This window comes from Pleurodeles waltl, chromosome 7 (genome assembly GCF_031143425.1).
Source record: "Pleurodeles waltl isolate 20211129_DDA chromosome 7, aPleWal1.hap1.20221129, whole genome shotgun sequence".
In the NCBI taxonomy this organism is placed as follows: domain Eukaryota; kingdom Metazoa; phylum Chordata; class Amphibia; order Caudata; family Salamandridae; genus Pleurodeles; species Pleurodeles waltl.
The window spans coordinates 1026498467-1026514721 of NC_090446.1; the positions used below are offsets into that span (position 1 = coordinate 1026498467).

The 16255-nt window shown below is 43.4% G+C and overlaps 1 protein-coding gene across 1 annotated transcript in view; it reads left to right on the forward strand.

Moving 5' to 3' along the window:
• The window catches only part of LOC138245864 (cilia- and flagella-associated protein 337-like), a 1005044-nt gene that overhangs the window by 304409 nt on the left and 684380 nt on the right, over nucleotides 1–16255 (forward strand). The window contains 3 exon segments of the mRNA XM_069199842.1: nucleotides 2159–2305; nucleotides 3695–3817; nucleotides 14108–14279. Of these exon segments, the coding sequence (XP_069055943.1) occupies nucleotides 2159–2305; nucleotides 3695–3817; nucleotides 14108–14279 (442 nt within the window).

A 16255-nucleotide genomic window follows, 5' to 3' on the forward strand; every position in this document is an offset into this window, starting at 1 on the left:
CCTGCCTGATCTGCGCCATAGCCACTATAGGATTGAGCTCAGGCTAATTTAGTGCAGGGGTTGAGGGTTCATCCCAATAAGGGTTGTGATTATTCCTTGAAGTGGGTAGTCACCCTCCCACCCCACATAATAAACAAATGTCTTAGAATGTGAGATATTCACTCACCCTGATTATTAGGAGTTTACCCTACATTGTACTCTGCTGTTCTATATGAAGAAAAGAATAGTCTTTGAAGCTGAATTGAGGGGCGCTAACAGCTTGTGAGGAGTTATTTTCCTCTAATACCTCAAGAGTGAATTTTTGTACTGATTTTATTTTTACTTTCATGCATATTTTTTAAACCTTTCCCAATTGAATAGTGTGTTTAATAGTCTGTGTGTCTAGGGCACTCCTATCCCTGATTTCAATCAATGGGCCTGTGTGTTAATATATCAGGGCTTAATGGAATGATGCCTACAAGTCTCATAGAGATGACACTTATAGATTCATCCCAGTGATGCACCCTCTCATCTGAAACAACCTCAACATGCTGATTTTGTTTTCCTACACTAAAAGTCAACCTGTAGCTCAGGGTGGCTCAATCTTTGTGGTGCGGTCATGGAAACAGTTTTATCCAAGATACAAAGACCTTTCAGAAGCACCCATCTTTTTAGCAATGTCCATACTTCACTGTACACCAGTCATTCTCTTCCAATCCCATTTCTGTTTCTAATATTGGTTGAAGCACTGTAGACTATGGCAATGACATAAATGATACAGCAGTTGGCAATAAAGGCGGAGGACATCTGGTGAGTGACAATTTGTTTTGGTCTGTACAAGCCTATAATAAATTATCTCTCCTTCAACTCCTTCCACAGTTCACTGACATAACTTTCTAGATGATGTCTTTGTTGTTCACTTAAAATCAAACCTAAGATGATGTTTAGTAGAGAGGGCCAGGTTGTTCAGTGTTGGAACAATGTGAACTACTACTTCAATACCTGTAATGGGGTCAATTGCATAAAGGAGAATGGTGGCTTTGGGAGTCATCCCACTACAAACAAACAGTATGTGTATTTACTTGACTGTCACAACATCCTCGGTATGGTGGTCTCTACTGAGGACACTGAAAAAGATGCTGTTGAGTGCCCTATTTGTCTCAAAACACTCCTCCGGAGGAGTCAGTTGTTCTGGGAGGCATGGCCTATAATTCTTTACCCAATCAGAAATTCACAAACAGTAAGTGGGTTAGATCTCCCAGGGAAAACTCTAAGCCACAGGTTAAGTGTTGGGACTTACCAATATTAGGAGAATATTTCAGGATTGTTTCTTTGTCACTTCACAAGAAGCTCTTGGCCTGACAGACAGCCTCCTGATTAAGCCTTCTCTTTTCACAGGTAATTACAGGGTGAATGTTGGGAGTTTCAAGGACAATCAAGGGAGGGGGACTGTACCATTACCAAGGAGAAGAAGACCTTGACCTGATAGTTATTCTCCAGTCTGAGCTCTTCTTTTTTCATAGGGAAAATGGGAAGTGGGTGCCAGTGAGGTAACAGTTATTGAAGTAGATAAACCCATAGGCACACAGAAGAAAATGAAATGGACTGAAATCTGTGTGCGAACTAACTTTGTAAAATTCTGAAAGGACAGCTTGGGTGATGGAATCCTGTTTGAATTTCTGACCTTTACTAACTCATAAACTCTTCTAAGAGTTGACCGATGGTAAAAAGGTAGGGAATCCTGTCAAGGACTCATAACTTTTATGTATGTTCATAGATATTCTTGCAGAATTAGTATTCACCTGTGCTGTAGGTTTCGCCTTTGCTTTATTAATGGTCATCGTCAGTTCTTCTGAACTCATGTGTGTTTACTCTTTTTAGGGTTATTTGTGAATCATCAGCGTAAACTACTGAAACTGTCCCCCATTCCTAAAGTTTTCTGGATAAGCAAAAGCATTTTGTTAACCAATGGATAGGACATCTACTGTATTTTGCATCCTGAGAAGGAGGTAACAAACTGTATTTGCACATTATGACTTCATAATACAAAACTGTTTTATTTAACAGACATGATTGTCCCTGGAGTTGGTAGTATTTTGATGGGTTGGAGGTATTGCCCATCTAGTGTTTTGTATATCCATCAATCTGATAACCTGTATTATATTTCTTGTGCTTTAAGGTTGACACATCTTGTGATGGCTTTGTTGACTGGAGTGAGTTTTGTACATTTATGTTGCTGCAGTACAAAGAGAAGGACTATGTGAAAACCAAAAAGGAGACATTCCTCACCCAACAACCTACAATAAGGCTCTGCCTGCAGAATAAGGTCAGTAAACCAACAACTCCAAATCCTATAAATGAAATATGTGACCAGAGTTTTACTTTGGATTAAAGGTTTCAAAGGAGTGTGGGAAATTATCACCTCATTTGGCCAATTTTCTCATCCTAAAATTATTTTTCAAATAGCCCTGCTTTGAAAATGCTCCTAACAAATTTCACATAAGCAGCCTTGTATTTAAGAAACCTGTTTCCAACAATTTAAAATATTACTAGCCTATTTAAAGAAACCTTTGTTTAGTTTTTGACTAAACAAATTTAGCAATTCAGTGTTTTTCTTTAGCACAACACTATTCCTTTGACTTTTCCAATCCTAGTCCACCTTTCTTGCTAATGCCTACCTACGCCCATATTCTGGATCTAGCAGCAGGCATTGCCAAATGGGACAGATCTCCCATCAGGCTTCCATACAGTGGTGATTTAATTTAGGGGGAACATCAGCTGACACCTATTCAGATAGGAACTTCGTATCAGTTTCTAGGCTTGTATGACTGTTACTGGTTTTTCTATACACTTTAAAGTTGCAATTTTAAAACAAAAAGCATAAGGTGGAGGCATGCATAAGGTTGTGACCTCTTGCCCACGGCCCTCCAGTACCACCTGTAGTGGAGTGAATGGGAGAAACGGGGCCTCTCACTCCACACATTCTGCACATCAAAAGATAACTGCACAGCAACAATGAGGCCATGGAAAATGTCAAAAGATTGGGAAGCAACAGAAATTGACAGTCTAAAACACAGCCTTGAAGCTCAGAGAATGAGAGATTAGGTAACATAGTTTACGCAAGGAGACAAGGGAAGCCGAAATCTAGTGGTCAAGCTGGAGGCTCAAATGGGGGTGTGAAGTCAGAAAGACTGAAGACTGGGAAGCGTCTTGAAAAGTCTGTCTGAGAACATGTGCAGATGGCCACGGGGGGCCCCTGCACTGCCCATGCAGCTGGCCTGGGCAGTGCAGGAGTCCCCCTGGCCAGCATTGTTGCAGTGTTCACTGTGAACATTGTGAGGGTGCTGGTGCACCCTGTGGGCTACAGCATTGCCACCGGCTCGAGTACGTGCCAGAGACAATGCTGTAGCCTGTTTCTTGCTAGGCCGGCGGGCAGAAACTGAGGTTTCAAGCCGGCCTAGCTGGAAACTCCTAATAGGTCAGGCAGGGTGGTCCCCACAAAGGCAGCAGCCACGCTGTCAGGAGTTTGGCAGATGGGCTTTCCCATACCCAAAATGAGGCTGAGTGTCTTGAAAACAGTACACCAGGCTTTTACTACTTGGCAAAAATTTCTTTATAGTTTGAAATATTACTATAAGTCAAATGTAAGCAACACTCATCCAACCTTGAGTGATAACACAAAACTCTTCAATTAATGTATTCTTTACATTTGCAGCAGGAGCCGACAAGCTGTATTTTGGCCATCTCTTCTCCTCCTCCAGTGTGGTTTATGACCGTCAGCAAAGGGGGTATTCTGACTGCATGGGATAGTGACTTGCACATTCAGAAATCTTATGAGGTAAAAGGTTTTTTACATTATTATGAATAAATTGCTTGCAATAGTTCTGCATACGGATTCAGGAGATGACTGTCTCCTCTCTTCCCTCACATCTGTGCAGCCTGATTGGGGGAGAATGGATGAGGGTGGAGGCTTTAAGTACTTTTGTATCATAAACCTGCAGCCTTACTCAAAGTTAGTAAAAAGTGTCTCTCAAAACCAACCAGCTTTCAAACTAAGGGCGTAATTATGAGGTGTTTCCATCTGCCAAACACAGGGTGGCTGCTGCTGTAGTGACGACCCTGCACCTGTTCTCCGCTAGCCTTTTCATGAAAAGGCTGGAGGAGAACGAGGTCGTAATCAGCAGGGCGGTGCTGCATGCAGCGCCGCCCTGGCTGATTGGAACCCCCACCTGCCGTCAACCCATCAGGATCACTGATGGGTTGGAGACAGGGGAATCCTGGTGGTCTGACTGCCAGGGTATTAATGTGGCAGTCGAACTGCCACAGCAGCAGTGGTCCTGACCAACACCACGAGGCTGGGGGTCGCAAGACCGCCAGCCTCATAGTGAGACTCTAAGATATGTAAAAAACACTGCCCTGGTATAATAGTAGAAATGAACTTTCAGAAGACTAGCTCAGTCTAGCTCTCTAAACCATTGGATCCTCCTTGATCTGTTGTTCATGATGGCAAATGACACGTCTGCGCTGATTGGATAGTTTAGATAATTTTAGCTACCAAACTCTAGAGTCAAACAAAATCCTTCTGTTTCATATTATGTTTACATGGCCGGCAGGGTTCTGCAAGGTGGACTCGATCACCAACTGAACTGTATAAACACTTGGTTTTCAGCCATTCTAAAAAACTTTGAAATTGGAGCATAACTGTATGCCACAATGCCTATATTTTCGTTAAAATTACCACAGTCAAAACCAGTACTTAATTTGTAAAGGCATAAGAGCCAGTGCCTAAAGCTTTGCCGGCGCAATTGAATGTCACAGATGCTAAATATCAATGCTTTGTTTCTCTTAATTCCACCTCTTGACTCTTTCATCCACCACAGACACTCCCTCCACCATTAGCTCACTCTTTCAGCTAATTTTTCAGCTTTGTGTTGTTTCTTTTTGCTGTTTCTCCATAGTTCTCTTCAGGATGTAAAAAGTGGGGGGTCTCTAAAAGGGTCATGGCCTATATAATTATGGGTTATAAAACATAAACTAAGGGCCTCATTACAAGGCCAGCGGTCTTCAGGACCTCCAGCTCTGTAGTGGCGGTCGGGACTACTGGTGTTGTGGCGGTCCGACTGCCACATAAAGATCCTGGCGGTCTGACTCGCGGGGTTCAGCCAGCACCACTAGGATCCATGATCCTGATGGCCTGGCGGAGATCATAATTTGCCAGATTAAGACCTTGTTCTTGCCCTGCTTGTTCCCCGCCAGCCTTTTCATGGTGGCTTCACCGCCTTGAAAAGGCTGGCAGGGAACAGGTGCAGAGGCCATAGGGGGCCCCTGCGCTGCCCTGCCCAGCACAGTCACAATGTTCACTGTCTGTCTTGTAGACAGTGAACATTGCGAGGGTGCTAGTGCAGCCTGCGGGCTACAGCATTGCCAATGGCCCGATCTCGAGCTGGAGACAATGCTGTAGCCTGTTTCCCCCTTGGCCAGTGGGTGGAAATCAAGACCAATGCAGGCCAAGCAGGAAACTCCAAATAGGTCAGGTGGGGTGGTCGTCACGAAGGTGGTGGCCACCCTGTCGGGAGATTGACGGACAGGCTAAATAGGCCCTATATATCTCCACAGTGCACCACGCAAACTGTATTTTGGTACCTCTCTGACATTTCAATTAGTTTTAATTCAGATACATAATACAACCAGACGTTTACCAAAAACTGGCCAGAACTATTGGCTTTCTCAAGGCTTTTGTTGTAAAAAGTTAAATATTGCAAACGTTTTAATTATGAGGCTGTGATTTAAATATTAGTGGGGCTTGTGCAAGGGTTCTTCAATCACTCCCATTATGTTCACTCAATGGTAGACATGTATGCCCTTTTTCTCTCCATCGCTCATCAATCCATTTGTTACACCTCCTCTCTTTCCTCTTCAGCAGCTTTTTTTCACTCTTGAATGCATTTACTTTCATCCCTTCACTTAACCCTCGCCAAAGACACAATACACCCACTCACCTGTAAGCATTGCATTTTCTTTTACTTTTGTCTTTTCAATATTTTTGACAGCAGTGCACTTTCACACACATGCACAAAATCAAAACTGCAACTCAAATATGTGAGCAAAAACGTGCCTTCGCCATGCACAGCTAATTACTTCACATATTACATCATTAATGACACCTTCTTTGGCATCATTGATATTATTACTTCAACATTTGCAATAAAATTATTTATGAGAAAACTGTGCATTGCAGGGGTGCAAGTTATAGTTACCTTAGTACGCGAGTTATAGTTGTTTGAGTTAGCCATAACTAGAACTGCTGAATTTCAAAGGTTTTGGGTGAGTAAATTCAGAACTTAACTATAACGTCCCTGTAACCTTTGTTTTTTTTTGTGACTATATATATATATATATATATGTGTATATATCTATATCTATATACACACATATACATACACATAAATATTACCTACTGGTGGTCACCAGTAGATAGTTATAGTTAGGACCTAGTTTCCATAGGAAAAACATTTCTTGTTTTGCTAATACCTTTGGAGCCATTTGACGAATCTTCATGAAATTTTTTAAACTAGTTTGCTAATTTTGGGGTGATCCGTCAAGCAGGGGCTGAGAAAAAAGCGAGCCCTAAAATGCATTTTCCCCATGCAGTTTTCCCATAGGGATTTTAGACATGACTACAGTCTGAACCCCTGAATGGAATTACATCAAATTTGTCTGAAAGCTAGATCTTGGCCCAGTACGAGTGATTTTTGTAATCTGGTAAATCTGTTCAGTAGTTTTGAAGTTATTAAAGTAAAAAGATTTATGTATATCTAGGGACACTAATCCGCCAAAGATCCTCCACGTATCTCGGCAGATCCACGCGCCAACATCAATGTCCTGATTGGCTGGACACAACCAAAGTTGCAGCCACTATTTTGTGCATCAGTACATGGTTCCAAGGGGGAGAAACAAAATGTAATAGAAGGGGTCAGGGTAGAGGTAACCTGACTCGATGGGACGGATGGAGGGGTCTTTGAGGGATCCATCATCTGCAAGGATTGGGGTCTTGCTCCGTGGACAACCCCATACAGACACACACCCACTCACAGACCCACAAAACCACTCACACACCAACTCACACACCTATTTACACACCCACTTACACCCCCCACAGCCACTCATACTCCCACTCACACACCTATATAGCCACTTGCATACCCACACAGTCTCTCACACAGCCACTCACACACCCACACACAGACAGTGAAACACTTATAGAAATTGCGGAAGCATATGCTTGTATTAAATGTGTTGTTGTTTTTGTACTGAATGTGTGCAATATAACCAGCAGATCCCTTATTTGTCTGAGGATTCCCGACGGATCGATAAAATGCATTTAAAAAAATTAAAGACTTGGTGCATTGGATTTGTAGAAAGATTACATGTTACCTTAACTTAGTTTAAACATTTTTAGTTTTAAAATCTCAAATAAGAATGTCTAATAAGAATGAACGTGTGAGTAAAATGTATTTATGAAATTGTGAAAATGTATATTAGTAAATTAATATGGGTCAAATCGTAGTACAATTGATATTAAAAAAATGGTGAAACTCATTAGAAACCAAAAGGTTACAGGGATGTTATAGTTAGGAAATGGAATTTAAAAAAAACTTTGAAAGTCACTGAAAAAAACAAAGGTTACAGGGACTGTCACAGGAAAATGGATGAGTCAGGGAGCCAAATAAAAGGTGAAATAGATTTTAATATGACTTTCTTCATATAGATCAGCATGAAACTCTGATGACTCTGATTGGTGCCCTTGAACTCCTTCTTCCGATGGGGACTGTTTTTCCTCTCAGTCTCTTGAGGGTTGGCATGTACCTCAGAGATGAAAAGAAAACAGATACAGAGGACTTTATACTCTCTGGTTGTTTTATATATGTATATTCCCAGCACCACACCACTGTGTCACACGTTTTTTTAAGGGTAAACCTGCTGTGCTCCCCACTCTTTCTTTCATCAGGTGACCATGTGGAATGCTATATAAAACCAAAGGGTTATGTGCCAGTGCTAGTGGGTTTTTATCATACCCAGTGATACAAGCAGTAGAACCATAATGTATAACAAGATGGCAGAACAATAAGGTAGCGTGACACACCAAAACAGTGAGGCATAGTGCGCCCGACGCCACTGACTGGCTCGTGTCAAAACCCTAGCAGTGCTTCCACCTGTTGGACTACACCGACACGTGCCCTTGTACTTGCCGGAGGCCACGGTCCAGGGTACGAGCTGTGGCGGCCCTGTCCTGCATGCCTTTCTCTGAGGTAGTTGTTCACCTCTCCTGGATCTGTCAATCTGTGGTCGCGTCCTCCTGTTCGCCAGCCAGCTCTCCACTGGGTGCTCTTGATCCTCCCAACAACATGTTGTTGTCCTTGTATTCTCCTTCCTCCAATGGGCGTGCTCACTCATCGGTCCCCCTCTTCACCTTTCACTGCTTGTCCTTGGGTTGTCTCACCTTGCTGCTCCACTCGATTTCTCCTCCAGGATCTTAGCTGCCATACTGTATGGTGCCGCTCCCTTGAACCTACACAGGGGCGGTATGGTAAAATACTAGAACAACAACTGGAAAGTCGATAGTGCCCCCGGGGTCCCATTTCAGCCCATTCCTACGTCCGGGCTTCAGTGGTCCGCCACAGGGACATTATAATTAGGTTCAGATTTTTCACACACAAAACCTTAGAAATTCAGCAGTTATAGTTATCTAAAGCAACGATAACTCATGCCCTAAGGTAACTATAATTCACACCCTCACCATGTACTGCTAATTATCCCACATATTACATCACTTACAACATCTTCTATGACATCATTGATAATATCACTGCAACATTTGCAGTGAAATTATTGATGAGAGATAACGGATTATAGTAAGGACTGCATTTACATAGGAAAAGGGACTTTTTGTTTTCCTAACACCTTTAAGGCAAATGACAAATCTTCACAAAACATTTTATTTAAATGTTTTTCAACCTCAGCTCCTAACTGGAAAGTTTCAGGGTGATTTGTCAAGTGGGGCTGAGAAAAACAGGGGGCCCATTTATGTTTCTATATGAAAATTAGACACAGCCTCAGCCCAAACCGCAAATTGCATTTACACCAAATTTGGCAGAAAGATAGATCTTGATCCAGAAGGCGTGCTTTTTGTGATTTGGTGTGAATCCATCAAGTAGTTTTTGAGAAATTAAACCCAAAAATATAGATATTTCACACCGCAGAGCCTACAGCTCTCAAGATGAAATCTGAGTTGCTGTCACCACATCATCAATGATGTGATGGCAGCCATCTTAGGATCCAGGATGGGCAAAGGCCGAGATTGAGGCCCTCATTACGACCATGGCAGTCTGAGGACCGCTGCATTGGATGTGGCAGTGCCACGAGCCCGGCGGTGCAGACGCCGTATTAGGAGCACGGCCGTGTGGCTGACGACATACAGCCACATCACCGCCAGACTCACCAGTGCGGGCGGACTGCCACGGCTGGCGGGGGCCTCCTCCGGTCCGGCAGCATGCCTCATACCACCACGAGGGGGCTTAGCGCCAGGGTTTTCGTGGCAGTCGCCCCTCTATGAAAACCCTGACAGTAACGCAACAGTCTAAAGTAATAAGCACTCCTGTCGCCCCTACACACACCTGTACACACACATGCATGCACACATCACACACATGCACAGCAGATGCACCCCACCATTACAGGCGACCCTCCTACCTGATTGGGCCACACTGCAGCCCATGTCAAGGGGGTCGTCTGGGATGAGGGAGATGTCGGTGGTGACAGCCGCCACATACCTGACTGTCACCTCCAGCAACGATGGTCATGGGCCCCAGTCCTCCACTGCAGCAACGCCATCCTATAGGACGGTGCACTGCGGTGCAAACTGTCAAGGGTTCACCGTCATGCAGGGACCGCTGTGCACAAAAGTGCATCGTAATATGGCGGGCATAGTCGTGACGTTGTGGCGGTGCTGGTGGTGGGACCGCCTCTCTCACGCCCTTGTTTGGCCTCACGCTGTCAAATTTCAGGCTGTTTTATGGCAGTTTTTGCTTTGTGACTCATAATGTGGTGGTCACTCTACCGCCACCACTGGCGGTCTGGTGGTGGGTTTTCACACGGTGGTCCAGCCCAAAAAACGCTGATCTCAGAATGAGGGCCTGAGTGTCAGAATCAATTTTAAAGGTATGTGGGGCATGCAATCCTTTTCACCAAGCCTGCGCAAGGCCCCTGGGAGCCCATCCCCTGGGGCCGAAACAGTGATTAAAGGGGAGGGGGCCCTGCGACCATCTCCGTGCCAGGAACAGCCTTAAGAGCTGAATATGATAATAAGATATTACTTTAAGTTTAAAAAGTCACAAGAAAAGGTTGTAGTGACATTATTTTTACATGAATATTTCAGTTAAAACGTTATATTTTGACAAACAAAACCACTGACATTCACCATTATAGTTATCTAGAGTAACAGTTACTTGAGCCTTAAAGTAGTTATAACTTGCTCCCTCGCATGCACTCCTAATTACCTTCCATATTACATCACTAATGACTTGTTCTATAACTTCATTGATAATGGTCTCCTGCACATGTTTACAGATTAGCCTACTGGTGGGCCTGGTCTTGGAGGCATACCGAAACGTAAAATGTTGGCAGGTGGCACACACGGTCCTCCTCCTGAGGCTATAACAATCCCTGGGGCTCACCGCCTCCCCAGGGCTTTATTTACAAATTGGAAGGGGGCCGCGCAGACCTCCACCTCAGGCTGGCTAGAGCCCCAGGGACCACCACTCCCCCAGGGCTTGATTTATAAATTCGAGGGGAGCTGCGCTCACCCCCCTTATGTGGCTCTTAAGAGTGCTGAGGACCACCACCTCCCCGGGGCAAAGCCATGCATTTGAAAATGAGGGGGGCACATGGCTCCCTTCCTGGAGCCATTCTTAGTCCTTGGGACTGCCACCCCCCTGGGCTGGCGCTCTATTTCCCGAGGTGCCCACCATCGGGAGATAGCTTTTTGCGTTGACAGCACCTGCCAAGCAAGAGCATACTGTAAGTCCGCTCCCAGCGGGCGGGAGCAGAAAAAACGCTCCTGCTCTCTGGGAATGGACAGATAAAAGGATTGCTCCAGCATGCAGAGAACAGCATTTTTTGCTGCTCCCTGTGTGTGTAAGCAATGCTGGCTCCAGCTGAAGATGGGAACCCAGCAGGTACTGTGGGGACATTGAGGCTCTCCCCACGGTCTCCAGCACATAAATATCTTAGGCATATTTATTTATGAAGATGCTCGAGGAACAATCTCATTAGCCAGAAGTACCCTTGTTTGGTGGAAATTGAATTTTCTGTAGTCGTGTCATTTTTTTTACACATGAGGATTTACGTTATCAGTAAAAGGATGCTCAAGGAACAATCACATGCCAAAACTACAGACACACAAGGTCACTGAGACAATACCTCGGGGTCCTTACGCAGCTGTAGTGTAGAATATGCACTATACAGTTTAGCCAATGAGATGGCACTTCCAGTTAGCCAGTAGAAACTACTCCAGTTGGATTGACATTTTGCACAAGACTGTGACCTCTTCTAAGCAGGTAATGATCCACTCTGGCAGTGACGTTCATTTCACAGAAATTAAACTTTAACAGGAAGCACTTACAAATATAAACAAACAAGGTGCCCCAGTTGAAGCTCCTAAGTACAAATCATTCTAACGTGTTGCTGTTGGCCAAGGCAAAGCAAGTGTGTTTTGTCTGTAGTTCCACCTTGAAAAATTATCTGAAATCCTTGATGGAGGTGAATGCCTTGTTGCTCTTTTGGAGAGCAATATCTTCTGTAGTGACAAGTGGGATTTTCTCATCATTTCCTGTGTAGAATAGAGCATGTTGGTCTCCCTTTTAACTACTGAAAGTATGCATATGCGCAAAATGACCTAGAAGCCACGTCTGTTTGCCTGAAGGCCCTGCATGGTGTAGGGTTGGATGCTTGCAGGAGGTTGGCTGCAGGATAGGCCCTGCAGCCAACCACTACCATGCACGGCCGAAGACTATGCGTGGCACGGGTTAGGATGCCTATGGGGGTTGGCCGCAAGACAGGCCCTGCGGCCAACCGCCGCCATGCACTGCCAAGGGCTGGCATGGAACGGGGTTGGATGCCTATGAGGGGTTGACCACAGGGCTTGGATGGAGGCCAGACACAGCTGCCTTCGGCTGTGCGCAGCTCGGGTTGGATTAATGTAAGTTAATTTAATGCTCCTTAATGTTAAAAAAAAACTTAGAAATTCACTATAAAAAACAAAGGTTACAGGGACGTTATAGTTCGGTTCAGAATTTATACACACAAACTCATGAAAATTCACCAGTCATAGTTATCTCACTTAACTATAACTTGCTCCCTAAGGTAACTATAACTTGCGCTCTAGCCATTGCACAGGTTTCTCATCAATAATTTTACTGTAAATGTTGCAGTCATATTATCAATGATGTCATAGAAGATGTCATACCTGATGTAATATGTGGGGTAATTAGCAGTTTGGGCACAAGTTATAGTTACTTGAGATAACTCAAACTACAACTGCTGAACTTCTATGGGTTTGTGTGTGTAAATTCTGAACCAAACTATAACGTCCCTGTCATATATATATATATTTTTTTACTGAATATTCACTGAAAAAAACAAAGGTTACGGGGACGTTATAGTTAGGCTCACATTTTAAACATACAAACTATAGAAATTCACCAGTTAGAGTTACCTCAATTAATTATAACTTGTGTCTTAAGGTAATTATAACTTGCTCCCTCACCATGCACAGGTATGTGATCAATACTGTGACTGCAGATGTTAGAGTCACTCTATCACTGTTATCAAAGATGTCATGAGTGACGTAATTTATGGGGTAATTATCAGTGCATAGCGATGTTAATCTGCCACTTCATTTTGTCTTATTCAATTTGTTGATACTTTTCATGGGAGAAGCTATCAGCTGTAATCACTACAGTAGACTCCTTCATTTAATATTTAAACTAACATCCCTGAGGAAAGTGATCAAGTTCTGTTCCTTCAATTACCTTACACCAGATATAGCAACTAAAAGATGGGCCAGAAATAAAACTGAATTTAAGAAGGAACTCTATAGAACCAGATGAGTTTGGACATTTCACAATTTGATGTCTATCCACTGCCCAATTTGAAAGTATTAGCTGTTCTGACTCTAGAATTTCAAATAACCTGTGTGTTTTACTGTTGAAATGTGGATCTGCAAAAAAGCATCCATTAAACACTAGACCGCAAACATCACTTAATCAATTTAAACATTTGCCAGAATGCCTGCGTGCCTGGCACTGAGATCACCTGTTAGCAAATGAAGCTCAAGATTCAACAATATCAACAGAAACCAACCTCTTTAACTTAGCAAGCTTGTTAATGATAACCTTGTAGTTTTCACTCCCGCTGGCAGATAGAAATGCACCACAAATATTTTGTTGTACGAACATAAGACTCATGGAAGATCCTAACCTGCATGCCATAACCACTAGTACAATTCTAAGCATATGTACTTAACATACAGGGCAAATGCTGCCTGTTAAGTACATATGCTTACAATTAATCATTGATTTGATCAATGAATATTCTAGTTTAATGAGTCTGAGGTAATTATTAAACATAGACTATTCAGACCTGTGGACCATGGTTAACATATAATGCAGATCTGTACAGTGACTGGACTACTGCAAATAGTACGGAGCTCCATAGAAAACAGCAGCAGCAGATTGTCAATAGATGGCCACTTATGCTCCACTCTGTATGAAGGGCATGGTCACAAAATACTCTCCGGGTGCCACTATATTAGGTTCTTTGAGGTACCTGAACTGATGCAATGTATAGTGGCAAAAAGCATGAGTGGCTCACACCGACATAGAAAGCTCAAGCTTCCAGCACTCCTAATCACTAATACCTAAAAATAGCTCGTCCAAAGGAATATGACAGCTCAAAACGCCCTACCTTAAGTATGCGTAATGAGGGCTGACATCAATTAACCCAATCAACATTTTGTTTCATCTCACACATTGCGCATGCTCTACTTTTAATGCAGCTCTTATTCTTGTAGATTTCAGATGATGCCAGCAATACACAAGTCGGGAAAAGGAGGTTCAAGTCTTGGACGACTGATGCAGTGTACATGCCAAATGTGCACAAAATAGCAGTTGCCACCACTAGTCGAGATATCCACTTTTTTGACGTCTCTACGATGAACATCTTTGAAGAGTTCCACCTGTTTGGTAAGATTGCCAAGACACTTCATCCATATGATAGATATACTCAGAACGCTAAAGGCTGATAAACGCCCTGGTTAAGAATCATTATGATGGTGTCCACAGGAATATAAAGTTGTGATCTTATCATTTTTTGAATGTTTACATAATATTTACCAGGAAAGAAGGAACAAGGAAATTATTCTCTTCAATTCGGGATGGTACCACTTCACAGCAAGACAAGTGTCTTCTCGTGCAAAAAGAAGCCTGAGCTTTCCTCATTGAATTAGAGAAGCAGGATCTGCCCCATACCAAAAGTGGTAAATAGGAGGGATTCTTTCTTCAGCAGAACAGGTTTCTTCTCCATAGTGTGAGGAGAGAATGACAAGAGCAGACACCGAGAAGAGCACTCCATGTCTTTACTTTGGATTGTGAGGGGGAGCTTATGGCCCCGAGTAACTGACCTCCCTGGTAGACAGTCACGATTTAGCACTCAGCTAGAAGACATCATTAGAAATCAAAGTATATTAACTTAACCTGGCTGTACAGAAAGCCAGACGTCTTGAAGTCATCTCAATCTGAATGTGGAACTGTGTAATGCAATATCAGGAAGCAAACGGGGTTCCAAAGTGAATAATTTATTTTGTCTATTAATTGAACTAATTAGAGTGCATGTAGAGGTAGATACATTCTGTGTGGACTGTACATGTAGAAGTACTCAGAGCAGTAAATATCTCTATAAACTCCAAATGAAACACATTTAAATGAAGGCCAAACCTCGAAATATAAAGGGGGCACGACAGTTGTTTTCCAAATGCTCATATTTACTTATTATCTCTAGTGGCATTGCTAAGGCGAGAGAGATTACTGGTGGAGGTGGTGCCCCATCTGTAAATGTCCTAGTCCCCCACCACTAGTGATAGGCACTGCCAGCAGAAAAAGACACTTCCATCTCAGTTTGAGAGGAGCGATGAAGTTCCTGTTTGTACATCCAAAAAGAAAAAGGGAGCACACTGCCTTGCATTCAAGCGGAAAATAGCCCCAAGGCATCATGGTAAATGCAGTCATTTAAATATAAATAGCAAGAATTTTTCAAAAAATTATTCACCCTTAGTAGGTGCAGCAAGTGCCGTATCGCTGTAGAAAGTCTTTCACCTAAGGTAGGTGCAGCGAGTGCCGTATCTCTGGACACGTGTTTCTGGCTTTCGGCCGTCATCAGCAGAGAGCGTATGTAACTGAAGGGGTCGCTTGAAATGCCGCCAAACGTCTTTACAGGTTTTTGTACCACTCAGTAGGCACACAGGTGCATCGCCAGTGCTCGTCAGCAAGAGGCTCACGGGAGCCGTCATTTAGACATCCAAAAAGAAAAAGGGAGCACACTGCCTTGCATTCAAGCGGAAAATAGCCCCAAGGCATCATGGTAAATGCAGTCATTTAAATATAAATAGCAAGAATTTTTCAAAAAATTATTCACCCTTAGTAGGTGCAGCAAGTGCCGTATCGCTGTAGAAAGTCTTTCACCTAAGGTAGGTGCAGCGAGTGCCGTATCTCTGGACACGTGTTTCTGGCTTTCGGCCGTCATCAGCAGAGAGCGTATGTAACTGAAGGGGTCGCTTGAAATGCCGCCAAACGTCTTTACAGGTTTTTGTACCACTCAGTAGGCACACAGGTGCATCGCCAGTGCTCGTCAGCAAGAGGCTCACGGGAGCCGTCATTTAGACATCCAAAAAGAAAAAGGGAGCACACTGCCTTGCATTCAAGCGGAAAATAGCCCCAAGGCATCATGGTAAATGCAGTCATTTAAATATAAATAGCAAGAATTTTTCAAAAAATTATTCACCCTTAGTAGGTGCAGCAAGTGCCGTATCGCTGTAGAAAGTCTTTCACCTAAGGTAGGTGCAGCGAGTGCCGTATCTCTGGACACGTGTTTCTGGCTTTCGGCCGTCATCAGCAGAGAGCGTATGTAACTGAAGGGGTCGCTTGAAATGCCGCCAAACGTCTTT